The sequence below is a fragment of the Notamacropus eugenii genome, chromosome 1 (genome assembly GCF_028372415.1).
Source record: "Notamacropus eugenii isolate mMacEug1 chromosome 1, mMacEug1.pri_v2, whole genome shotgun sequence".
Classification (NCBI taxonomy): domain Eukaryota; kingdom Metazoa; phylum Chordata; class Mammalia; order Diprotodontia; family Macropodidae; genus Notamacropus; species Notamacropus eugenii.
In genome coordinates this window covers 621,127,249-621,155,069 of record NC_092872.1, presented here as the reverse complement: position 1 = coordinate 621,155,069, position 27,821 = coordinate 621,127,249, and the positions used below count along the sequence as shown (strand labels likewise).

The following is a 27,821-nucleotide window of genomic DNA, read 5'->3' as shown; positions in this document are numbered from 1 at the left end:
CTAATCTGTACTCAGAAATGCCCAGAGAAAAGATGTAACTGTTTCCTATTGTCAAAGGAAAGTGGGTGGGTCAGCCTCATCCTAGGGCCCTAAGACTCGAAAATACTAAAATCATCACCCAAGTGGTGTGGTGCCTCTCTTTGTTAAAGTTGTAATCTCTTATGTAAAGTGTAAACTGTATATGGAGTTCCTGAACAAGGAATTTGTGTTGATGATAATCTCCAGTGATTGATTTTTAGGACAAATTTAAGATTTAAGATGTGAGTCCTGGTAAAATTTTTGATTAGTGAAAACTGCCATCTAACATATAAGCCTCTAGGACCATACTCAGAGAGGAATGTGAGTGTTACAGGCAGAAATTTGCCTCAGGAGACAATTCTGTCCTTCACTTGGGATGGAATTCTTCTATCTCAGTTTCCCTATTGTGTTCCTTTGAAAAGGAATGTTTTCCCACTTGACTATTTCTGAGTCTGACTATAAAGTGGAGATGATATCTAATTAGGTCCTTGCTTTTCATCTTCATGGCATATTTCTATAATTAAAGCACATAGTTTAAGATGTAAGCACAAGGCAAGTAGTGGAATCTTGCTGTTTTCAATTAATTGGGTATATGGGTACTCTGGTGTGAAAGATAAAATCCCTGAAACAGAACATTCTTTCTAAATAGCATAGGAAGGAAAGAAAACCAAAATATAAATGTAATGTTGTATCATTATTCCATAGAGCAAGACTGAGATTTAAAGTTAATTGTAATTGTATGGAATTGTTGAGGTTGGGGGTGCTTGGAACCCCAAAATAGTGACACATTGAGTCTTGCTCAAATGAATTCAATTCAAGCCTTCTTTCAGCTAAAGAAGTTCAAAATTTATTATCTTATCTACAGAGGGACTGAAGGAGTCTGGGGGTGGGCCCTGGGGGTTCCAGGGATGGTCTTGATGGGAGTGGCCAGTAACTTGGGGATTTGGATTGATAGTATCAAAGATGGGAAATAGAACAGAGATTTGGGCATAATGATAAAGAAAAGTTTATGGGCCCCTAGAGAGCCAAATCAAGTAGAGAAATCCAAAGAGCTTTCAAGGTGAGGTTTTCCAGGGCCCATTTAGACAAATAGGACTAAAACTCCTTTGGAGTAAGGGACAAAGATCTCAACTTGGAATAAAGTCTCTTTACCTATTACAAAATGATATAAAAACAATTAGTATTAAAACAATTGACTGGATCAAATTTCTGAGACTAAATCAGAGACATCTTCAATTTAGGGAAAAGAATTTCATTGTAGTTTCTTAGAGGTTGATAACCCTGGTAATATTTTGCATTGATGGAAAAGCTAAATGTTTCTGTTTTGATTTGAATTCATTTCATGAACATAAGTTGAAGTTAGTGTTTGAACTTATCATACATGTAGCTCATTCTTTTAAGTTGAGCATGGTTAGAAAGGTACAGAGTAGTTTGGGAAATAGATGTAAATCTATTAGAGAAATGACATGGTTTTAATGGTAAATTTGATTTTATGACTGTTAATTAATCAGGAATAATAATATAATTAATAATATAATATATTTATAATAATATTAATCATGGATAGAAAAGCATGCAAGCTACTTAAGACTTGCTTCAAAAGATGTTCCTTAGCCAATGTGAAATTGTAGTCATATCTGAAACTGATTATTGGAGTTTGCTATTTTAAGGTTTTATAGGACTAGTAACTGGCTGTTCTTCTGAGTCTAACTCCAGGTGTGGATAGCAAGAGAGACTGTCTGAGCCACTGATCCATGCAAGCCTGTGAGATGCTGGTATAAACTGCAAAGGGGTGACCTCATGGGAAGGTTGGGAGTGCGACTATTCAGCCTCGGCTGAGGTAGGATTCTCCTGACTCAATTTCCCCACTGACACGTGGCAGACTTTAAGCCTGGCTGGTTGCCAGTTGACAATCTACTCCTGCCTGGAATTGACATGAAGTTAGGGAGATGGTCCCCTGAAATATCCCTACTCTTAATGGCAATTTCCTATTATCAAAAGTTTCGTAAGCATAATACCAGATCTATTAAATAATAGATTGTTGGTAGGGGAAGCTTAGAGGTTAAGTCCAAAAATTAAGCTATTAGGCTTAGAATTTTAGACAAATAACATGGAGACCTTCAGGTCAAGGGCCTGTGTGGTTAGCATACATAGTCATTATTATTTTTGTCTCGGATAATGTTAAAAGAAAAATGTCTTGTGGTCTATATTGTAAAGGCTTTAAAAGAAGTATCACATGACCAGAAGTTGGAATTATTTTATGATGTGATATGTACTGTGTTAAAAATGATTATTTATTATATTTATGGTGCAATTTGTCAATATGTCAATCAACCTCATACCCAAGTGAAGGGACTGATCCAGTGAACTGTGGCATCACAAGATCCTGGAACCTTAAAATTAACTTCGAAGAAAGGACCCATCTATTCATGACTGAAAACACTGTTGTTGGTTTATTATTCTTGTTAGTTGCTATACCTTTTCTTTGCCTTGCTGCAGGTATTTTCCTTTGCTTCTGACCTCTAGGTCTTAGCCATTTCTGTTGCTATGTACCATGTTATAGTGGAAGAAGTATTCCAATAATATGAAGAGTTTACAGATTGTAAGAAATAAGAGGGGGATTGTGAGAGATGATCTCTAAGAAGTGAAGCCTCCTCAAAGAGTTAATCATTTCTTGAATTATTAAAACACACTGCCTTGAACATCTGCAGTAGCTAATCTTGTAGAGACATACGCTTTGTAACATATCTTGTATTGTACCCAACTACCCCTTTATCCTACCTTGTCTCAATTACATAGTGAAGTGTATGCCCTACCCCTGCCTGCTCCCCTCCCCCGCCTAAACTGCATACCTTGGCAAAACCTCCCACCAAACTTGTATGTTCTGTTTCTGGAGATTTTCATAAATAGGTTTTACCCCCTGAAATCCAGCCAATGGGATAAGAGGAAGAGGTTAGGGAGGAGGATCTCATTTTAGGGTATAATCCACCTTGCTGTTTGTACCCCCTGGCCAACACTATTAGTATGATGAAGGGGGGGTACCCTTTCTCATGAGAAAGCAACAAACTCCATTTTGCCTTTCCTAAGACAAGTCTCTGATCGATTATTTTTAGAGGTCTCAAGACCCATCCAACACACAAGTTCTGCAGATTTCCCCCATAAATGAGATATTAGTAGCACCTCAGGGAAAACAGAGAATCCTAAAAATAAGTAAGAGTAGGGGAAGAACAGTGTTCCTCCTTGGACAACTGGAGAAGATCTTAAGAAAAATCCAGGATGAGGTTGGGTCCCTGTGAAGAGTAAATACCTTGAGGCTAGGTCTGTTTAAACAAGTGGCAAGCTTAGGGGTTAGCTGGGTCAGTAGACTCCCTCAGCCCCAAGCACAGAAACTTTTACCCCTGGGATAGTGAGGGGAGCTGGGCATCTGAGCTGCAGAAGATCACAGGAACCTCTGCTGACAAGGAATGCCAGACCCAACTGTGCTATGGAGATGTAGCTGGGGGTGAGAAGGAACCAGCACAGCCTGGTGAATGCAGAAGCAATGGGGACTTTTAGGAAATTAGAGGTCTTGGTTTTAGTTCTGGACCAGAGAGGAAAACTAAAGGAGCATCTGAGGCCAGAGGTGCCACCTACCATACCCCAGGCTAGAGATGAATATAAAAATTAGGCTACTACAAATAAAAACAAATGAACAGGCAAAGAAGAAGACTTCAACTGTAGAGAATTACTATAGAAATAGAGAGGACGGGGGTTCATCTTCAGAGGAAGATACTGAAACAAAAAAAAAAACCTCTTCTATCTCAAAGAAAAATGTCAAATGGTCACCTGCCTCAAAAGAATTCATAGAAGAACTTGAAAAAGACTTTAAAAATCAAATGAGAGAAATTGAGGGGAAAAGCTAAGTTAAAAAAGAATAATGAAAGAAAAACAAGAAGATTATAAGAAGAAAGTCAACCAATTAGAAAAGGAGATCCAGAATCTTAAGGAACAAAATGACTCCTTGAAAAATCAGAACTGGGCAAGGGGAAGCTAGTGGAGTTGTAAGAAATAAATAATAAAATGTAATATAAAGAATGAAAAAATGGAAGAGAATATGAAACATCTCATAAGAAAAACAACAGATCTGAAGAACAGCTCAAGAAGAGAAAATGTAAGAATAATTGGATTACCCAAAAGCTATTAGCCAAAAAAGACTCGATACAGTGATAGAATAATGAAAGAAAACTGTCCTGAAGCATTAGAATAAGAAGGAAAAATAGAAATAGAAAACATTCACCGATCACCATCTAAAAGAGCTTCTACAAGGAAAACCCACAGGAATATCATAGTCAAATTCTGAAACCCCCAGTTCAAGGAGAAAATATGACCAAAAAGAAAATTTAAAAAAAATTTAAATATGGTGGTGACACAATTAGAATCACACAAAACCTAGCAGTGATGACACTAAAATACTGAAGGTCTTGAAACATCTCAGAGTGGGATTCCCTGCCTGCCACAGTAATCAGGCCAGGGCAAACAGACAATTTTTAGGGTATCTTTTCTAGTCCCTTCCTCACACCTGGATGTGAGCAGTGTGATCCTTAAAAGGCTGTTCAGACACCCAGGTGACAGCTGGATCCCACTGTTTCTTCCAGTGGGCAATGACCCTATGGCCTGGGCCACCTATGTGCAAGGTTGTGACTATATCTCCCAGTATATCCACACCTGCTGCTTCATTGCTTGCTTGTTGCCACAGAACTTTGAGGTATAATAGTAAAATGGTATGGGTGATATCTTTTGATTTGTGCATAAATTGGATTTAAGTGGGACAGCATTGTATGAAGTGGTCAGTCTCCCTCTCTCCTCCAGAGTCATCATAGTCCAGGGGCAGGAGAGAATCAAGACAACTGGCAATGGCTTAGGATGTAGTGGATGACCTTGGCATCTTTGGTGTCTAAGCAAGCTCTAAGTGCTCCACGTCACCTGCTTCAGCTACCTTCATGGCCATGGGAACAAATTGTTATTATCTGCCCATTCCACAGAAGTGTTCACATGCTTGGGGTAGAAACCCCCCTAACTCACTAATGGGTTTGTGGCACTTTGGTTACTGTCGATCTGGTTTGACCCATCTGCTGAAATGATGTACCAGGGTGTGGCCACTGTGCATGCTGCAGCTTCTTGGAGCCACAGGTGCGTGGAACACATGGACACCAAAGGTGGAAAGCAACCCTGAAAAGGGCTCAACAGTCATCACACTAAAGTTATTGGTCATTCCTGAATACACCCTACACAAAATGACTAGTATGGAAATGATTGCACATGTATAACCTATTGCTTACCATCTCAAGGAGGGGGAAGGGGAAGGAATGACAGACAGAATTTGGAACTCAAAACTTTTAAAAAAATACATGTTAAAATTATTTTTACATATAATTGGGGGAAAATATTTACAAAAAGGAAAATAAGGTAGATAGAGGGGGAAATCTGCTAGAGAAGATAGGATGTCAAAGGATCACTTGATAAGAAGAAAGGATACTTCTTCATGTGAGACAGAGTAGAAAGAGAAGATAGTGGAAGAAGGCTTCTGGATAATATGAGACAAAGAAGTGAAAAGAAGTTCTTAGTGAATGACCTTAATTTTTTCATTGAAATATGAAGCAAAGGGATAGAGGGAGACATGGGGGACATGAGGATGGAAGAAAAGATTTGAAAGAGCCACTCTTGGTAAGTGAGATAATGAGTTAATTGAAGAGATATAAATGGATTGCCTTGCAGCATTGAGGGCCCACTTGAGGTTGTGAAATAAAATTATAGTAGATCCAGTCAGCATAGTTTTATGATTTTCTTTAGCAAGAAAAGGAGGAAATGCAGCAGAAGGTGGGGAGTGATCCAAGAATGAAGTTTGGCAGGGAAAGATAGTAATATGATCAGGAGATAAGAGATTCAAGAGAAGAGGATATTATCGAGATGAATTAGTTCACCAAAGTATCAAAATGGGGAGTGGAGGAAAGTGCAGCCCTAGTTTGGTTTGGAGCCTTGGTTTGGAGGTCACAATGTGGATGAAGAAAATGATTAGGGGTTGTAATGCAGGGGAAGAGGTAAAATGATAATAGATTGTAACCAGAGAAGGGTATTTCAAAATTCATGAACATAGCACTGGAGCATATGTGAATGATGGCAAAATCAAGGGTATGACCATTTTTGTGTGTGGCTGAGATGGGAGGGAGAAGTAGATCACAGGAAATAAGTAAATTGAGGAAGCATGAGATTAAAGTCTTTGAGGGAATATCATTATATATGTTAAAGTCCTTTAGGAAAAGGGTAAAAATGAGAAAGTTAGACAATAGAAGTTAATAAATTTTAAGTTAAAAAAGAGATAATCTCTGCTTCCAAGAGCTTGCATTCTAATGAGGGATAATAATACATAAAAGGAAGCCAAAAGGTAGCAGTTATGTAGGGGTCAAGGCACCCAGTGTGAATACATGGTAGAGAAATAGAAAACTACCAAAGGGGTACAGTCAGGTGAGAGGAGATACCTTTGCTGAGCCCCTCCTCCCATTGAATGGAGGTTTTAGAGTTCAAAGTTCTTTCCTCCAAATAGAAGGGTAGAGAGTTGTAATAGGGTGTGAATACCAAGATTGATTGGATTTTGCAGGATGATGAAGTTTTCACAATGATAAACTTCCTGAGGTGTGGTGGAGAAGTCTAGAAGTCTCAAAGTGGGAAATCAAGAGAGCAAGATTGTGAGTTAGGCATTGAACTCATTAAGGAAATAAGGGGAGTGTAACAACTACTATAATTGGGTGGTAAATATGGATTGATTGAACCTCCACGGCAGAAAGGTAACTGAGTGATAGTGGTAGAAAGAAAAGTGGAAAATGGCAATGGGAAGCAAGGAATATTTCAGTTCCCTCACATTGACCTGTAAGTCCAGGGGAGTCAAAATATAACCAGTGCTGGAAAGAATCACTTGGGAGGTTGTGCCGTCAGGAGAAAAGGGAAAGATTTAAGATGAAAGCGAGTTTGTTGACAATTAAATCAGGCATTTTGGAGAGCACAGCAGAAGAGATAGATAGTTTTAGAGGGAGGAACTGAAGAGAAAGTTTAAAATATTGGGCAATGGAGAATAAGGACCAGAATTTAAAAGATGACCATGGGGAGTTCAGAATCACTGGGAAAGAAAAGGTACAACTAGGGGGGATAATTGTTAATCACTGAGGAATTAATTTACATAGATTTTCATTGCCCATAGAGGTTTGGCCTTCATGTGGAATCTTTCCAGTGCCTTATATAGTTCGGGGAACAAGCACTTTGAGAAGAAGGAATGGTGTTACTCTCCTCATCTCAAGGCAGGAGTCTGGGCTGGAGACTTGATGCAGTGGCCTTTCTCCTCTTCCCTGACAGGGGAGACTTGGTACCCTATAGAACATTGTTTCTCCTCTTCCAACACGACATAGGAAACCAGGCAGGAGACCTGGATCAATGGAATCATGTCCTCTGTCTTCACCCCAAAGGCAAGAGACTGGTGTGTGATAGAAAACGTTTCTTTTTCCTACTGAGAAGGCTAGAGACCAGAAAATCTAGGATAATAGAATGGCATTTTCTCTTCTTATCTCAAAAGCAGGAGAATGGTGCACAATGGAATAGCTCCCTTTCCCCTCCCCACAGAAACAGGAGATTGGTACAATGGAATGATGCTTCTCCTCTTCCTATGGGAGCCTGGAGATCAGGCAGGGGACATAGCAGGAAAATGGTAAAGATTTAGAATAATTTCTCAGGAGATTAAGATAGGAAATCTGGAAGGAAAAAGACTTCACATTGTTCTAGTAGTGTGGGGAAAATAATATCCTAACCTCCCTCCCTAATGTAAATTATCCTAGCTTTTCCCCAGTTGGTATTGAAACCATCCTTACTATTGACTAGTTTATAGGACTAAAGGCTTAGATTATTCATGCCACTTGTAGTTACCTGAGTACACAACAGTCCCAGGGAGCTCCAAGAATGCTCTGATGCTTGGGTTAGCAGACCACAAAGGAAAACTTGGGCAGGGAAGAACATTATTCAGCTGAATCAACTGATTCAACAAGATGTCCTTATTACATATACTTATTGATATTCTCCTATGGCTAAGTAAATTTCCTTTTGTTAACTGTTGAATTGTCTTTATACAATTAACTCATTTCATTTCAACATCAAACACAAAATACCAGGGGAACATATTGAGTTAATAAGCCCAGACTGGAACACCAGAATAACATTAATTTATATTGAATTCAGTCAGTATGATTGTGAGATTAGATATGGTATAGATTTCAGGACTGGACTAAAAATCATGAAAACTGGGTCAAAAACCCATCTTGTACAATTACTCACTGCTTAGAGAACTTTGTCAGCTTACATAAATTTCCTGGCTATCAGTATTTTCAGCTGTAAATTTAAAGAGCTGAACCAGGTGGTCTTTAAGCTCTTCCCAAAAGATTGTGATTCTAAATTTGAGCTGGAAGCTAACTTAGATACCATTCAATTTAACCTTCTTAGAACTCAGGAATCTGAAACCTAGAGAGACTTGCTTGAGATAACCCAGCTAATGAAAAGTAGAGCCAGAACTAGGATTCACAATACCTGTGAGCTTCTTACTTTACCCTTGCTACGTTTAAAAATTAGTACCTCTGCATTTCTGCCTATTCTCATCCAACGTTTATATTTGTTTGCTGGTAAATTACTGGGTCTTTTCCAATTTTTTCAATAGTTCCCTGAAATGTTGCTAGATATTCCCAGATTTCAGAGAATCCCAGAATGGGAGTTGTACTCCCTGGAGTCTTTTGTATCTATGTGCTTTTTTAAAGTGTGTATTGTCTGCTATTTTCAAACTTCCATCATTTAGAATACTGGTATATGAGCAAATGATTCCAGACATAGATGAGGAACAACACTGAAGAAAACAGAACCTGGAGTTGTGATGTCTACCATTGTTTAGAGTAATAGTGTCTTCTGATTCAGGAGCATATAAATTAAAATGAAGGAAGCCCACTATCCTCCTGGAGTGTATATTGATTTATATAATAAGTGCCCAGAAAAATACTAAAGGATTTTCTTCTAATTATTTTATATCTTGAATTAAAAATATGGATCCACATAAAAACCACGAGTGAAATATACACAGTGTTTTATGTAAAGCGCAAGGGCATGTGTCATTATTATGAATGCATGTGTATCTGTTCCCCTTCTCTCTTTTCACCTCTATTCTTTTGGAGAAGTCACTTTAAGTAGGTTTGAAATAATCTCTAGGGCCTTGAATGATCCTCAAGAGCCACAGAGTATATTTTTCTATCAGAAGATTTTAGAGAAATTTTGTCTTAAATAAAGAGAAAACTCTCATTTCAATTGTTTTTGAATTGCATGATTTATTAAAAACATGAGTCAATTCATTATGGATAAAATAAATGCTTACATTATGTTTGTCCTGTGATATTAAGATTATCTTTTGTATATAGTTTTTAAAAAGTTTTCATCAACATTAAAACATATTTTAAACCAAAATTAGATTGGTCAAAACTTTATAATATTTTATTTATTTTCAGAGTTGTACTACATGTTGTGATATTGCAAATTGTAGACTGAGACGTGGAGCAGTGTGTGCGCATGGAGAGTGCTGTCAAAACTGTCGGGTAAGACCTGCATTATTTCAGTTGATAAGTACCTGCTATCCATGATATCCTAATACTTTTGAATTCATATTCCATTTTATTCTGTACCCCTCCCTGCTTTCCCTTACCCCTGACTTTGTAAGTTTCGTGAAAGAGGTACGCAATGTAGAGAACGTGCTGATTTGGACTGTGATCTCCCTGAATATTGTAATGGATCCTCTGAATTCTGTATGCCTGACTTACATGTTCAAGATGGACATTTTTGCCGTTCCAGAACAGCTTTCTGCTACAAAGGAAAGTGCCCAGATCCAAATGCTCAGTGTAGAGAAATATTTGGTCAAGGTAATTATGATAATTATCCGTGTTGTCCTGTAGCCTTACAAAGCTTTGAGAAATGGATAAATTGAAATCTTAATGTTTGTAAAAAAGATACATTTTGAATTCTGTTTTAAAAATATCTGTTAATTATATTTTTACATTAATGATATAACTAACTTGCCTGTCATTTTTTAGATTCATCTCTTGGTGCTCCTGAATGTTTTGAAGAACTTAATAGTAAGGGAGATCGGTCAGGACACTGTGGTCGTATTCCAGAGGGATTCAAACAGTGCCGATGGAGGTATGTTCTTTTTTAATTTCTCCCCCCAGTTACATGCAAAGCCAATTTTTAACAATCATGTAAAAAATTTATTTCCAAAATATCTCTCCTTCCATCACTTACCCTCTCCCTGAGACAGAAAGCAATTTATATCAGTTAGACATGTTCAATCAAGAAAAACATATAACCGTATTAGTCATGTAGTGAAAGAAGACACAGACCCAAAGGAAAACAAAATGATGAAAAAAATACAGAAAGGGAAAAATAGTATTCTTAGATATGCATTCTAATTCCATCAGTTCTTTCTCTGGAAATGGATAGCATTTTTCAACATAAGTCCTTTGGAATTATCTTGGATCATTCTTCTGCTAAGAATAGCTAAGTCATTCATAGTTAATCATTGTAAAGTATTACTGTTACAGTGTACAATGTTCTCCTGGTTCCTTTCATTTAACTTAGTGTCAGTTAACAAAGGTCTTTCCAGGTTTTTTTTTTAAATCATCCTGCTCATCATTTCTTATAGCAAAATAATATTCCATTACAATCATGTATCATATACTTGTTTAGACATTCCTCAATTGATGGGCATCCCCTCAATTTCCAATTCTTTGCAACTACAAAAAGCTGCTATAAATATATTAATACAAATAGGTCTTTCCCTCCCCCTGTCTTTTTTTATCTCTTTGGGATATGAACCTAAGAGCAGTATTCTTGGACCAAAGGGTATACACAATTTTATAGCCCTTTGGGGATAGTTCCAAATTGTTGTGCAGAATGGTTTGATCAGTTTGCAACTCCACAAACAGTGCATCAGTGTGCCAATTTTCCCATATCTCTTCCAATATTTAACATTTTGCTTGTCTGTCATATTAACCAATCTAATAGGTAAAGTGGCACCTCAAAGTTGTTCTAATTTTCATTTCTGTAATCAGTAATGATTGAGAACATCTATTCATATGACTATAGATAGCTTTGAATTCTTTGTCTGAAAACTGTTCCATATCCTTTGATCATTTAACAATTAGGGAATTACTTGTATTCTTACAAATTTGACTCAGTTCTCTATATATTTAAGAAATGAGGCTTTTATCAGAAATATTTGTTGTAAAAATTATTTTCAAGCTTTTTCTTTTCTTTTTTCTTGTTTGCATTGGTTTTGTTTGTACAAAATCTTTTAAATTTGATATAATAAAAATTGTTCATTCTACATCTAGTAATGTTCTCTCTCTCTTGTTTGTGCATAAATTCTTCCCTTCTCCATAGATTTGAAAGGTAAACTATTCCTCGCTCTCTTAATTTGTTTATGGTATTTTATATCTAAATCATGTACCATTTTGATCTTATCTTGGTATACGGTATAAGATGTTGGTCTACACCTAGTTTCTGCCATCCTGTTTTCCAGTTTTCCCAGCAGTTTTTGTCAAATAGTGAATTCTTGTCCCCAAAGAAGGGGTCTTCAGGTTTATCAAACACTTCATATACAGGCCATTTACTACTGAGTCTTGTATATCTAGCCTATTCCACTGATCTTTGATGTAGATGTAGGAAGGGGGAAAGCAGGAAAAGTATCCAGAAGGAAGGAGAAACCAAAAGTACATATTGCAGAGAGGTCAAGAAGGTTGAAGGCTGAAGCAAAATATTTTATTTAGTAATTAAGAGGTCACCAAAGGTTGAAAAAAGATTAGCTAGCAAGAGTGGAGGCATTGGATGGAGATAGATTATTCAAGAGTTTGGTTATGAAGGGGAGGAAGGAGATGGGATAGTATTTAGATAGGGTAGAAGGGTTAATATAATTCTTGGATGGGAGAAACCCAAATGTGTTTATAGTCAGGAGGAAGTCACTGGAGATGAATAGATTGATGAGATGCTGTAAATGTCTCATTTGATATCCTAAACAAACATTGGATAACTACTTGTCAGGTATGTTGTGGAGGGAATTCTTTTTCAGGCACTGGCTGGGTTATAGGACCACTAAGACCCTCCAACTCTGAAGTTCTATGAATCAGTGAAGATAAATGATGGAGGAGAAATGATTATTGGAACAAGATTCTAAAGGAGGTAGAAGGGGATGAAGCCAAGAGGAACTAATATTACCTCTTCCTCTGTGACTAGAGAGGAGAAAGATAATGATGTACACTTCAATGGTAGAAAGATGGAAATTGAGAAAGATATACTAAATTGACCCAACTATTCTGTCTTAAGTAATAGTCTAGTTTATTTACTGTGAATGTGGTGTGTATGTGTGTGTATGTGTGTGTGAGTGTGTGTGTGTGTCTGTATGTAGTGGAGGTGGAGATTGTTAGGTTAGAGTCTGGAGGGGAAAATAAAACTGTTGGAACAATGGTTGTGGTCAGGAGTGGAGAACCTGTGGTCTTGACGCCTCATATGGACTCAGTCAAAAGGTCCCAAGGACCTAGAAGACCACATGATTTCCCACCCCCATCCCTTATAAGGAATATAAGAAGTAGGAGCTAAGCCAGACAGAAAGATAAAAGCAAAATCAGGACAGTATAGGAGTTTTTGTTCAGTCTTCAGTTATGTCAAACTCTTTGTGACCCTGTGGACCGTACTGTTCATGGGGTTTTTTGGTAAAGAGGCTGGAGTGGCTTGCCGTTTTCTTCTCCAGTGGAGACAGAGGTTAAGTGACTTGCTCAAGATCACAAAACTAGGACATTTCTGAGGCTGAATTTTAACTCAGATCTTCTTACTCCAAGACCACTGCTCTATCCACTATATGACCTAGCTTCCTCCTAAAGGAGTTAGGGAAGCCTAATACAGACTTTAGAGACTTTTATATAATTCATTCTTTTACTTTGGCAGGCCCTTTCATTGTTTAATATTGGCAATATAATTGATTTACTCTTTTTAAAGAATTCTTTTTTTTAGATCAGAATTTTAAAAAGTATTTTAGTTGTCATAAAGCTAGAATATTGTGATCAAATGCTAAATGGATAATAATAATTTCCTTCTCTTGACACATTTATAGGAACCTCCTCTGTGCTAAATTAATATGTAAATATACAAATCCAAGACCATTTTTTAATACACAAGCAACTGTCATTTATGTTAATTCAAAAGAACATCTGTGTATCACCTTAGACTTCCCAACAAAAGATGATTCAAAGGACCCCATGTGGGTACACGATGGAATCGTTTGTGGTTATAAAAAGGTAAGAACAATTTATTTTTATATCTTAAAATGTGAGTCTGACCTTCAAAACAACTGGAAATGATTTTTTCTGTTATCTTAAACTTCAAACTTAAATTCTGTAAACTTTCTCAGATCCTTAAAAAATGATATAAGATCTAGAATATTTTGGGGGTACATAGGTAGAAGACATAACAGTTAATCTAGATTGAGATGACGTCATTATGGATTGGAGGTGAGCAGACAGTCTTTCTGTTTTCATTGCAACCTGGAGGTAGTGGAATTAGCAGCTTTAAATGAGAGATGGAAATAAAAAAAAAAAAGAAAGCCTTTAGGGGGAGGAACAGTCTCTCTAGCATATATCTTTTCTAACAGAGAGATAGATGTATCCATCCCATAAAGTGACCTCTGATTTAACTCATAAATACTTTCTGGAGGTGGGCTCCCTGACCTTGACACATGCTAATCCTTGGCCATATGCATCCCTAGCCATCTCTTGACTTAGGTCTACTTTCCAGCTATCTAGATAACTGAAGATGTCCTTAGACTTACATAATTCTTTTGGTCCTAATTTCCTTTAATCATATTTTGATACTAGGTAAAGCTTGGGTTCAGAGCTGCCATTCCATGCAATATGTCTTTCTATTATCTAAGAAGTATGGTAGATAGACCTATGACCACTTCTAAGACAAAGAAACAAAAAGGCATTTAGAGAACCCCAGGTAATCTTTTCATAATTGTCCTTCCTGTTGCCACAAAGGGCCAATTGATTCATCAAATGTACCGCTCACATTCATTATTATGCCTTCATCATGTCTTTCATAAACACTTAATAAATAAACCACTTACTGACAGCATGCTTTGTCAATAGACAAAGAATTCATCAGCATTCTTACCATAGTAATGATAATTTCTAACATCAGCTTAGTGCTCAGCTAAAATAGATATATTCAATCAAATACATTGAATTGGGCTCAAAAGATGATCATAAGCAAACAACCTCTATAGAAAATATGTAACTAGCTAATTATTTTCTTTCCTGTAGCAGTATTAGCAAGTGTCCTACTAGTTCAGTCAGTGATTTCTTCAAGAAAGGGAACAATCATAAAACAAAATAGTAATATCTGAGACTGTTACAGCAATCAGGGCCAATGACATCAGCAAGCAAGCTCTCATCAGGACCATTGCCCTTTTATTTTCCTAATCTTTTCTACTCTGGGTGTGGCATTTTCCTGGCTAAGCAAGATCCCAATTTATTCAGCTCTAGAAGCAATTATGTCTACTTTATTCCTACAGTCTTTTTATAGTCTGCTTAGATTTTATTGGACAAATCTATACTACAAAATGGTAGTAGCCCATTTCAAGAAACACTCCAAATCTTACATTCCTAATCCTTTCTCTACACAAACAAGTCTCAAAGCAAAGTATAGTGGCTTTGAGGCAAAGACTCCTCAGAAGTTTGTGAACTTTGGAGTTAAAATTTACATTTTTTACAGAAATACATAAAAGAATTTCTTTAAAGAGCATGTCAGAAGGTCAGAAAAGGACTGAATTTGGGATCATAACCTAGAAAATCCATTTCCACTTGATTTTCAAAGCCCCTTATAATGACTCCTTCCTACCTTTCGAATCTCGTTATACCTTAAAGTTCTCTTACCCCCCACTTACTCTGTGCTCCAGTGACATTGGGCTCCTAGCTGTGTCTTGCACTAAATACTGCATCTCCTGACTGTAGGCATTTTTACTTCATTTCAGCTTTGCTATGCCTGGAATGCTCTCCCTCCTCATTCCTGTCTCCTGACTTCCGCTCTTCTTTCATGCCCCAGCTTAATTCCCATCTTCTACAAGAGGTGTTTCCCGATTCTCTTAATGCGAGTGCTTTCCCTCTGTTGGGTATCTCCTGTTTGTTCTTTCGATAGCTTGTTTATACATAGTTGTTGGCATATTATTGCCCCAATTAAACTATTAGGTTCTTGAGAGAAGGAATTTTTTGCCTTTCTTGGTATCCCCAGGACTTAGCACAATGCCTGGCTTATAGTAAGAGCTTCATAAATGCCTGTTGATTGATTGGAGGAGAAAATAATTAATTCTGACTTGGGCATAAGTGAATACATGATTTAATGAAAAAACCTCTGTCAAGTGCTTACTACATGTAAAGCACCGTGCTTAGAGGTTGACTTTGAGATTCTTTTCAGACATCCAGCTTGAAATGCCCGACAGCCAGCTGAGGATTTGAGACTGGAGCGCAGAGGAATAAAGGACTGAATTTTTAGATCTCAGAGTCATCTGCAGAGAAAGGATAGTTAAACTCATTTGAGCTGACCTGTTCACAAATTGTAGAGAGAGAAGAGGCCCCAGGAGAGATTCTTCTGGCACACCTGCAAGTAGGTAGGGTGATACGAATGATGGTCCACAAAGGATATTGTGGCATGATCACGCAGGTAGTCAGAGAACTAGGAAACCTATGACACAAAATTCCAGAAAAAGAGTATCCAGAAGGAGATGGTAGTCAACAGTGTTCAATGTGGAGGCAATAAAGATAAGGACTGAGAAAAGGCCGTTAGAATTAGTATTTAAGAAATTTTTGGTACCCTTAAAAAGCAAGCACTTTTAATTGAGTGATGAGATTGGAAGCCAAATTGCAAAGGGATGAGAGGTGAGTTAGCAAAAAGGAAGTGGATACAGTGAGTATGATCAGCACTTTTTTCTAGTAGTTTGGCTGAAGAAAAAAAGATTGAGGTCCAAGGAAGGGTTTTTTTTTTTTTTAAGGATAGGAGATACATCGGTAAATTTGAAGGCAGAATAGAAAGAACCAGCAGAATTTTCTCTTACTGGGATACTCTAGGATATAATCTGTCTTCTTTCTTGAGTTATTTCTTTATGCCTTCTATGACTCACATATATGGTGAGGCTTTTACAAAACAAAAATTCTTAACCCAGCTAAATATATGATTTTTGACCTGTACTTCTCCCTTCTCCTTCTATTTGACATTCTTTGGAGGAGCTCCATTCCTTAAAATATTAATTTGTGGAAAAGATAGCATGTGGAAGTGATACAGTTAGGAATCCAGGCTCTGCCTTTCCCTCCTTCCATCTTCTTGAGGCAACTGAGGTCATCAGAAGGAAGAGTGATAGAGTGAAGAGCACTGGCTTCAAAGTCAGGGGTTATGGATTCAAATTCTGCTTCTTACAGTTTACCATCCATGTGAACTTGGGCCTCATTCTTAGACAAGGTACCTAGAAGTTCAAGATCCTTGATTCTGTGATCCTTTAATCTTGCTGGACCACAAGATCTAGAATCTAGAATCTTCCTCTCCAGGGCTGGCACATGATCAGGTGAAACAGATACCCTCTCTAATAATAGGTGCTCCTGAAAGGCCTCCTTTCCCTAAGAAACATTTAGTGCAAAGAACCACTCCCTCTTCTCCCTGCCCTGCTGTGACACATGAAGAGAGAGGCCTTTAAAGTTTCCTACCCTACCAAGGCAATGTTTGGTCCAAAAACATTCACCAAAGTGTGAGATCCAAAAGACAAGCCTTGTCCAGAGCCAACTGGTATCGTTAGACTTCCTCATTCCCTTTACTTTTCATATCTCCTTTTGAAAGCCCCACCCCCAGACATTAACATAATTAATGTTAATACATCTTTACAGTCCCACACTTCCTCCCGAAATATTAATAAATGAGGGAGATCAGTGTGGAGAAAGAAGCACTGGATTTCCCAGCAGAAGATTTGACTTGGGCTAAGTCAGTGCTCTGCTATTCTCTACCTGCATACCTTGCTACACTCTCACTCCGAACCCCAAACTTCTCATCTTAAAATAGAGATGTTTGGAATAGACACTCCCCAAATTTCCTTCCCTCTCCATATCCATGATCTTATTAACAAACCCTTTACCATTCCATTCAAGCTGTAGGATAATTTTCTGTCCACTTAATAGACTTTTCAGCCTCTCTTTATTTTGTTTTGTTTTTTTAAATGAAGCCTCAGCACAGTTGAGACTTCTAAAGGGGAAGTGTTCGTCTTTTCAGTGGATCCCCCAGTATGAATGTATTTATAGATTCCTTCATTTCTCTTTGCATTTTTCTTTGAATGTTCTTCATCTATGACACCAACTTAAAAAAAAAAATCAGTTCTTCCTTCTTCTTCATTCTTGACTCTGAGGTCATTTTCAGCTCTTAGATTCTTCAATTTTGTGATGTCCCCCTAAGTCTTCACTCTTCCAGCTTAAACATCCCCAATTCTTTTACCAACCCTATATAACATCTGCTTGAGGCCTTTGATCATTCTGGTCACTCTGTTCTGTTTGTTTTTTAGTTTACCAATGACTTTTTCTCAATATGTAGCATACAGATATCATTTAATAAGGGCAGGGTACAGAAAGTCATTTATTCTGGACACTATGGTCAAGATCAAATTAGCTGTCTAGATTTCCTTGGTTTTGGGTACATATCATTAAATACCTTACCTAGCTTTGTGCTGTCTATACATTTTATAAGCATGATATGTATATGCTTAATTTTTATTCTAGTTGCTTCCTTTGCTAGATGATCATTAGCCATCTCTAGAATTTTTCCAGTAAAAGTCCAGATTCATGGCATATAGTCTTCAGATTCCACTGTCGTACTCCTTTTTGGAAATTGGGACAAATATCCAACTTTCTTCCATCCTGTAGCACTGCTCTCATTCTTCATGCTACTTCAAAGATCATTGACAGTGGCTCAGCAATCACATAAATCAATTCTTCTGGGAGTTGGGATGAAATTTATCTGGGCCTTTGAATTTAATTCATTAAGGTTAGCTAATCATAATTATTATCTCCCTACTCATCCTGGATTTTAGATCCTCACCATTAGCCATTTTTATTGTTTCTATTTTAGTTTAAAGATTTTCCCCCTTTTCTATCACCTCTCCATCATCATTTGCTATTATCTACCAAGCAACAGCACTAATTCATAAAAAGCACCTATTGTATGTCTTTACCAGTCCTTGCTGGCCTTAGCTTATTCTGAGCTTAAACATTTCTGCTTTTGTTCTTAGAGTATTGGACAAAAGTATTTAACTCTTCTCTGAAATATTTATTAATATCTTTTAAAAAATATCTTCATTTCCAGATTATGCCCCTCTCCATCCCCTGCCCCTTGAGCCATCCTTTGTAACAAAGAATAAAAAAAACCCCCAGTAAAACTGACAAACATATAAACTGAGTCTGACAGTATAAATAGTTTTTCATATCCATAGTCCTCCACTTCTATAAAGAAGGGAAAAAAGATAGATTTTTTTTTCCCTTTGGGTATGAGCATAATTACTAGCCTCACATAGCATTCAATTTCACTTTTTATGTTTGTTCCATTTGCATTGCTTAGGACTAATTTCTCCATATTCTTCCTCCAATTCCCTCCCTCCCTCCCTCAAATTTCCCTGCTGAGTGAAATGTAGTTCTCTACCCAACTGTATGTATGTGCATGTATTCTTCCCTTCTTCGACCATTTCAGATGAGAATGAAGTTCACGTGTTAGCTGTATCCCAAACTGCTTCCCTCTTTGTACAGCCTTCTGACTGCACATCTCAGTTAGTAATTGTGGATATTACTTTGCAGCAACAGTGCAGAAAGTTGAGTCATAAATTCCTGACTCATAAATTTGAGTTGAGAAGACTCAAATTTAAATCCAGCCTTGAACACATACTAGCTGTGTGACCTTGAACAAGTCATTTAGCCTTCTCACCCTCAGTTTCCTCATTTATACAATGGGAATAATAATAACATCAACCTCCCAGAATTGTTATAAGAATAAAATGAGATATTTATAAAATCTATTCCAAGCCTTACGGTGCTACACAAATGTTAGTTATGGTTGTTATCATTATTGTTTTGCTAGTTGCGATTATTTCATTTGCATCAGTTAATATGTCTTTCTGTGCTTTATCGAATTCTTGATATTCATAGATTTTTATAGAGCAGTAATGTTACATTATATTTATGTCCCACAATTTATGTAGTCATTCCCCAACTGATGAGCACATTGTTTTCAGGTCTTAGCAACCACAAAAAGCATTTCTCTAAATATTTTAGCATGTAGGGGACCATGTCCTCCCCAACATTGCCATCTTTGACCTCCTTGGGACATATGCATAGCAGTGGGATCCCTGAATCAAAGAGTAGAGATATTTTAGTCATTTTCTTGGCATAATTTCAAATTAGTTTCTAGAGTATTTGAACTGATTTATATCTCCAGCAGTGGTATATTAACATGCAACAGTCCTTCCAACATTGACTATTCTCATTTTAGTCAATTTACTAGGTATGAAGTGAAACCTCAGAGATAGCTTGATTTGCATTTCTTTTATTATTTGTGATTTTATTTTTTATACACTTGTTAATAGTTTACAAATCTTATTTTGAGAACTATTTGTTCATAACCTTTAATTATATATACAATGGAAAATAGCTCTTGGTTTTATGTATTTGTTTTAGCTCTCTTTATGTCTTAATATCAGACTATTAGAAGAGATACTGCATACAAAGATACCTCCTGCCATGATAGCATCCTTACTTTTCTTAAGTACATTGTTTTTTGATTGTGTAGGAGATTAAATTTCATATAAAATTATTAATTATTATCCATTAAAATTATCCATTTTATCTTTCATAATTGCTTCTATTCCTTTGTTGTTGTTATTAAGAACTACTGCTCTAGCAATAACTATGAAAGATACCTGATGTGATTCTTTTCAAAGGAAAACAAACAAACAACTTTTAATGGTGTGACCTTTCCTATTCAGATCACTTATTCATGTGGAGTTTGTTGTTGTACATGATATAGAATGTTAGTTTAAAACTAATTTCTGCCAGACTGCTTTCCAATGTTCCCATAGTTGTCAAATAGGGGATTCTTCCATAAGCAACTTACATTCTCATGTTCAATGAATGCTAGGTTATTGAGTGCAATTATTTCTGCTTCTTCCTTATCTAATTTCATCTATTGACCTATACTTCAATTTTTAAACCAGTAACAAATAGTTTTGATGCTTATTTCTTTATAATAAACTTGAAGGTCTTAATCTTGAAGGAACAGTGTTAGAAGCAATGAGACAGAGCACTCAAGGTATGGAGGATAGTCAAATTGAAGGTATAGACACAGGGGATGGAATATCATGTGTACAAGAAGGCCATTGTTACTGGATTGTAAAATACACAGAGAGGTTTAAAATACAAGATGGCTCGAAAGGCAAGATAGAGGCAAGATTATAAAGAGGTTTAAATGACAAACAGTTGTTTATATTTGATACTAGAAGTAATAGGGAGCCACTGGAGCTCACTGAGCAAGGGGATGATAGGATCAAATCTATTCTTTAGAAAAATTTCAGTGGCAAATGAGTGGAGGATGAATTGGATTTAGGAGAGACAGTGCAGGGAGACCAGTAAAAGGCATTTCAATTGTCAAGGTAAGAGGTGATGAGGGGAGGTGGCTGTTTGAATGGAGAGAAGGAAACATATATGAGAGATGTTGTAAAGCCACTAATGGTAAGATTTGGTAGCAAATTAGATCTGTTGGACAAAAGGAGAGTGAGCAGTTAAAGATAAAAAGGAAAAGTTTCATAAAGAAAATGATCCTTGCCCTACATCTTAAAGGAAAAGAAGAATTCTGAGAGACAGAGATAATGTTAGGAAATGCATTCCAGGAATGGGGGGACAGCCAGTGCAAAGGCAGAGAGATAGAGGATGGAGTGACATGTGTGAGGAACAGAGAGAAGATCCATTTAGCTGGATCACAGAATGAGGGAGGGAGAGTAATGTCCAGTGAGCCTGTAAAGATAGGTTCAGGTCAGGTTTTATTGGGCCAAAACATAAGAGGAGTTTATATTTTATTCTAGAGGCAATAGAAAGCCACTGGGATTGATTATAAGAGTCACATAACCCAATCTATGTTTAAGGAAAATTCCTTCAGCAGCAGTGTATAAAAGAGACTGGAGTTGGGAAAACCTTAGGCAGAGACGGCAATTAGGAGATTGTTGCAATAACCCAGACAGGATATGGGAAAGTACGCGCGCACACACACACACACACACACACACACACGCACACAGGGCTGGATGTTGTTGTGATTTATACTCAACTGATTGTATATGTGGAGTGAGGGAATGTAAGGAACCTAGGATAATACCAAGGTTATGAAGCTGGGAGAAAGGAAGGGTAGTGGTACATTCAACAGAAAGAGAAAAATCTGAGACAGAGGAAGGTTTAAGGGGAAAGATGTTGAGTTCAGTGAAGTTTAAAATGTCTTCAGAAAATCTAACTTGAAATGTCCAACAGGCAGCTGGCAATCTAGGACTGAAGCTCAGGAGGAGAGGCTGGAGCTGAATATTTGGATCTGGAAATCATTTGTATAGGTATAATAGTTAAATCCTTGGGAGCTTAAATGGTTACCAAGAAAGTAAATAGAAAGAAAGAAGGGAAGAGAGCCTTGCACATGGCCTTAAGGAACACTCATAGTAAAGGGTCATCATATGGATGATCAGACCAGTGAAGGAGATAGAAAAAAAAAATAGAAACATAAGAAACAATCAAAGAGAGAGTAGTCCATGCCACCCGAAGGAGAGTAGTGCAGGGAACTCAGAGAGGGAGAGAGTATCCAAGAGGAAAGGATTATCTGCAGTGTCTAATACAGCTGACTGAGAAGGATGAGGTCTGAGAAAAGATGTTCAGATTTGGCTTAGAAGAAATCATTGTTAACTTTGGAGAAAGCACTGAGTGTAGACAGCTTTTTCAAGGAATTTGTATGAGAAAGTGAGGTGAGATATAAGATGATAGATTAAGGAAGGGATGGTAGGGTTCAGTGAAGGTATATGTACAATTGAACTAGAAGAGTTGAAAAAGATGTAAACAAAGCAAAAGAACAAGGCAGCTGGTGGTGCAGTGGAGAGAGTGGAGTCAGGAAGATGTGAATACAAATCTGGCCTAACTAGCTCAGGCTGGCTGTATGACTCTGGGCAAATCATTTCACCTTTGCCTGACTCAACTTCCTCATCTATAAAATGAGGATGATAATGATAATGCCTATCTCACAAGGTTATTGTGAGAACCAATCATATTTGTAATCTTCACTCATGTTTATAAAGCACTTTGCAAGCCTTAAAATGATATATAAGATAATGGCTAATATAATTATTGTTATTAGAATGTTACTTCCTTTACAATAATTATCAACTAGGAACCTCAGTCTCAGAAGAGGCTGGCCTTCTATACCATCAATAATGGTACCTTCTCCACTTGATTATTTTGAAGTTCTTATGCTACTTTCCCACCCTTTCTGATTTATTCCAATCACTTAAGCATTTAAATATCCAAATAATCTTTGAATTGTAAAGGCTTCTTTTGGAGAATTACTTTCAATTTATCTCTCACATCATTTAATTTTCAGGTTTGTTTGAAGCGGCATTGTGTGGATCTTGCTGACCTGGGATTTGACTGTCATATTAAGAAATGCATGGGGCGTGGGGTAAGTGGAAGTGGCTTGGAGGTATTTTTGTAAATTATGCATGTATGAGAATTGGATTCAGCACATCTTATTATCATAATAGTGTTATTAATGAGGATGTTCCATGTTCCTAAATGTTTCCCTTATAAAAAGGTAGATAATAGAGTATAGCCTCTTTCTGAAAATCTCAGCTTTGCTGTCATATTTCCACTTGGCTTCAGGTTTGCAATAATCTAAAACACTGTCACTGTGAAGATGGGTGGCTCCCTCCAAACTGCACCATTCCAACCACTGGAATAGGAGGAAGTATCGACAGTGGAATCCGTTCAAAATCTGGTGAGTGTTAAAAATAGATTTTTTTGCCACCAAAGCAGAATTTTTAAACTACTTATTGACTAGTAACCCCTAGTATGTAATTTGATATTATCTTCCAAAAAGTTTGAACCCATTCACAACTCTATTAAGAGTGTAATAGTACATTGCATTTTTTTAAACCAAAGACATTTTAGTAGTAAATTTTGCTTTTACCAATTTAATGGGTATAAAGTTGAATTTAAGAATTGCTTTAATTTGTATTTCTAAAAATTTGTATTTTATGGAATGGGGCAAATTATCTCTCATAAAAGAGACAAGAAAAAACTTTTTCAATGGAGGGGAAAAGGGAGGAGGTGAGAGGAAAAAAGGGAAGGTTACTCTCATCACATTTGGCTTAAGGAGGGAACAACATGCACACTGAATGTGATGTGAAAATCTATCTTACACTACAGGAAAGTAGGAGAGAAGCAGATAAGTGGGGTGGGGGGATGATAGAAGAGAGGGCAAATGGGAGGAGGGAGTAATTGGAAGTAAACCCTTTAGGGGAGGGACAAGGTCTAAAGACAGAATAGAATAGAAAGGGGGCAGGATAGGATGAAGGGAAATATAGTTAGTCTTTCACAACATGACTTATGGAAATCTTTAGCAAAACTACACATATATAGCCTATAGTGAATTGCTTGCCTTCTCAGTGGGGATGGGTGGGAAGAGAGGAAGGGAGAGAAGATGTAACTCAAAGTTTTAGGAACTAATGTTGAGAATTGTTTTTGTATGCAACTGGGAAATAAGAAATATGGTAATGAGGTGTAGAAATTTATCTTGCTCTACAGGAAAAGAAAGAAGATGGGGATAAGGGAAGAGGAGGGGTGTTATAGAAGGGAGGACAGACTGGGAGAAGGGGTAATCAGAATGCATGGTGTTTTGGGGTGGGGGAGGGGAGAGATGGGGAAAAAATTTGGAACTCAAAATCTTGTGGAAATGAATATTGAAAACTAAAAATAAATAAATTAAAAAAATTTGTATTTGAAAAATTTTATATGTTCCTTTTCTTGAGGATCATCTATTTGTCAACCATTCTGTCCTGGGATCTTAAGACATAGAGGCAGCAAAAGTACCACACTTATTTGATCTAAATTTGCCATTTTTGATGGTATTAAAAAAATGTCATGGATAAAGTACACTGAGAATGGAAGTCCACTTTTTGTTACATTGTAACCTGGTCTTGACATTGATTCTGGCTTCAAGATGTTATTTTTTTGTGTATTACTATATACTATTTGCTGGTCTTTTTTCTCTCTTATTTTATTTTCCCAACTACTGATAAAGATGTTTTAAACATTCATTTAAAAAAAAAAGATTTTGAATTCCAAATTCTCTTCCTCCTTCTCTCCTCTTTCTCCCAACTGAGAAGCCAAGCAATTTGATGTAGATTAAACACCTGCAGTCATGTAAAACATATTTCCACATTAGTTGTGTTGCAAAAGAATATGCAGACCAGAACCAAAAAGTAAAATAGAGAAAGTAAGACAAAAAGTATTTTTGATCTCCATACTTTCTTTCTCTGGAGGTGGATACCATTTTCTCTTATAAGTCCTTCAGAATTGTCTTGGATCAATGTATTGCTGAGAATAGCTTTGTCATTCACAGTTGATCATTATATAATATTGCGGTTACTGTGTACAATACTCTTCTGATTCTGCTCACTTCACTTTGTATCTGTTCATATGTTTTCCCAGGTTTTTCTCAAACTTGTCATTTCTCATAGCAAAATATCATTCCACAAAATCACATACCACAGCTTGTTTGGCCATTTTGAAATTGATGTGCATCCTCTCAATTTCCAATACTTTGCCACCACAACAAGAACTGTTATATTTTTGTACATATAAATCCCTTTCCTTTTTCTTTGATCATTTTGGAGTATAGACCTAGTAGTGATATTGCTGGGTCAAAGCATATGCATACTTTTATGTAGCCCTTTGCACATAGTTCCAAAATGCTCTCTAGAATGGTTGGATCAGTTCACAACTTCCAAAGACTATAGATATCCCACTTTTCCCACATCCTCTCCAACATTTGTCGTTTACCTTTTCTGTCATATTAGCCAATCTGAAAGGCTTGTGGTGGTACTTTAGAGTTATTTTAATTTAATTTCTCTAATCAGCAGTGATTTAGAGTATTTTTATATGACTTCAGATAGCTTTGATTTTTAATTCTGATGTCTACCTGTACATATCCTTTGACAATTTGTCAGTTGGGGGAATGACTCATAGTCTTATAAATTTAATTCAATTCTCTATATATTTGAGGAATGAGACTTTTATAAGAGAAACTTCTTGTGAAAATTTACCCTTCCCCTTCCTGTTTTTCTTCTAATCTTGGCAGCATTTATGTGCAAAATCTTTTAAATTTAATGTAAACAAAATGATCTATTTTACATTCTGTAATGCCCTCTATCTCTTCTTTGTCATAAATTGTGTTTGTCATAAAATTTCATAAATCTGACAGGTAAAACATTCCATACTCCTCTAATTTGCTTATGTTATCACCCTTTATATGTAAATCATGTACATTTTGACCTTATCTTGGTATATGGGTGTGACATGTTGGTTTATACCTAGTTTCTGCCAAATAGCTTTCCAGTTTTCCCAGTAATTTTTGTCAAATAGTGAATCATTGTTCCAAAAGCTCCTTGAGGTCTTTGGGTTTAGTAAACACTAGATTTTGATAGTCATTTACTGCTGTGTACTGTGTACCTAACCTATTCCACTGGTCTACCACTCTATTTCTTAACTAGTACCAGATTCTTTTGAAGATTACCACTTTATATTACAGCTTGGGATCTGGTACTGCTAGGCCACTTTTCTTCACATTTTTTTTCTTTGATTTCTTTGATATTCTTGACCTTTTCTTCTATGGTTTTTTTTTCTAACTCTATAAAATGTTTTAAATCTTTCCTATTTTATTACTTTTGCTATTGCTATTATTTATTTTGTTATTTTTCTAACTCTATAAAATTAATTTTTGGTAGTTTGATAGTTTGTATAGCACTAAATAAGTAAATTAATTTAGGTAGAATTGTCATTTTCAGTATATTGGCTTGGCCTACCCATGAGCAGAAAATAATTTATCCAATTATTTAGATATGACTTATTCATGTGAAAAGTGCCTTGTAATTGCATTCATACAATTCCTGAGTTTTTCTTGCAGGTAGACTCCCAAGTATTTTATATTGTCTCCAGTTATTTTAAATAGAATTTCTCTTTCTAACTCTTCCTGCTGTACTTTGTTGGTAATATGCAAAAATGCTGATGATTTGTGTGGATTTATTTTATATCCTAATGTTCTAGAACCAGAGGGTAAATAGAAATTGAAAAGAATCCACCAATCACCTCCTGAAAGAGATCTGAAAATGAAAACTATCACAAATATTATAGCCAAATTACAGAGTTCCCTGGTCAAGGAAAAATATTGCAAGCAGCTAGAAAGAAACAATTCAAGTATAGTGAAAACACAATCAATATAACACAAGTTTTAGCAGCTTCTACATTAAGGGATTGGAGGATTTGGAATATGATATTACAAAGGGCAAACTAGGATTACACACAAGAATCACCCACCCAGCAAAACTGAATATAATGGCTTCAGAGGACAAAATGGATATTCAATGAGATAGAGAATTTTCAAGCATTCTTGATGAAAAGACTGGAGCTGAATGTAAAATTTGACTTTCAAATACAGGAATCAAGAGAAGCATAAAATGGTAAACAGGAAATCATAAGGGACTTAATAAGATTAAACTGTTGACATTCCTACATGGGAAGATGATATTTGTAACTTTTAAGATCTTTCTCATTATTAGGGTACTTAAAGGAGTATATATAGACAGAGGACACACATTTAAGTTGAATATGAAGGGATGCTATCTAAAAAGTAAAATTAAGGGATGAGAGAGAAATGTACTGGGAAAAAGAGAAAGGGAAAGGTAGAATGGGGTAAATTATCTTACATAAAAGAGGCAAGAAAAGGTGTTTACATGAAGGGAAAGAGTGGGGGGAAATAAGGGAGAGTGAGTGAACCTTACTCTTACCAGAATTGGCTCAATGAGGGAACAACATACACACTCAATTGGGTATAGAAATATATCTTACTCTACAGGAAAGTTGGAGGAGAAGGGGACAAAAGAAGTAGGGGGGGTGATAGAAGGGAGGGCAGACTGGGGAGGGGGTAGTCAAAGGGAAAACACTTTTGAGGAGGGACAGGGTGAAAAGAAAGAGAGAAGAGAATAAATGGGGATAGGGTGGAATAGGATGGAGGAAAACATAGTTAGCAATAGTAACTGTGAAAAAATTTTGAAGTTTCTCTGATAATGGCCTCATTTCTCAAACATATAGAAAACTGAGTCAAATTTATAAAAATAAGAGCCATCCCCCATTTGACAAATGATCAAAAGATATGATGGTATGGTCAGTTTTTAGATGAAGTAAAAACCAAACAAACATTATCTGTAACATGGATAAACTAGAAGTCTTCCCAATAATATCAAGGGTGAAGCAAGGATGCCCATTATCACCAGTATTATTCAATATTGTACTAAAATGCTAACTATAACAATTAGAGAAGAAAAAGAGGTTGAA

The 27,821-nt window shown here is 36.6% G+C and overlaps 1 protein-coding gene across 2 annotated transcripts in view; it reads left to right on the top strand.

Annotated features, from left to right (window-relative positions):
• Positions 1-27,821, top strand: part of LOC140520805 (disintegrin and metalloproteinase domain-containing protein 2-like) — a 151,294-nt gene that overhangs the window by 110,929 nt on the left and 12,544 nt on the right. Inside the window, exons 13-18 of one of the 2 annotated variants that reach the window (XM_072635114.1) lie at positions 9,579-9,665; positions 9,788-9,986; positions 10,158-10,263; positions 13,229-13,412; positions 22,813-22,890; positions 23,091-23,205. In XM_072635114.1, the coding sequence (XP_072491215.1) occupies positions 9,579-9,665; positions 9,788-9,986; positions 10,158-10,263; positions 13,229-13,412; positions 22,813-22,890; positions 23,091-23,205 (769 nt within the window). Of the gene's footprint in view, positions 1-9,578; positions 9,666-9,787; positions 9,987-10,157; positions 10,264-13,228; positions 13,413-15,585; positions 15,732-22,812; positions 22,891-23,090; positions 23,206-27,821 lie in introns of those variants that run through there. The other variant, XM_072635115.1, reaches the window with a different exon arrangement.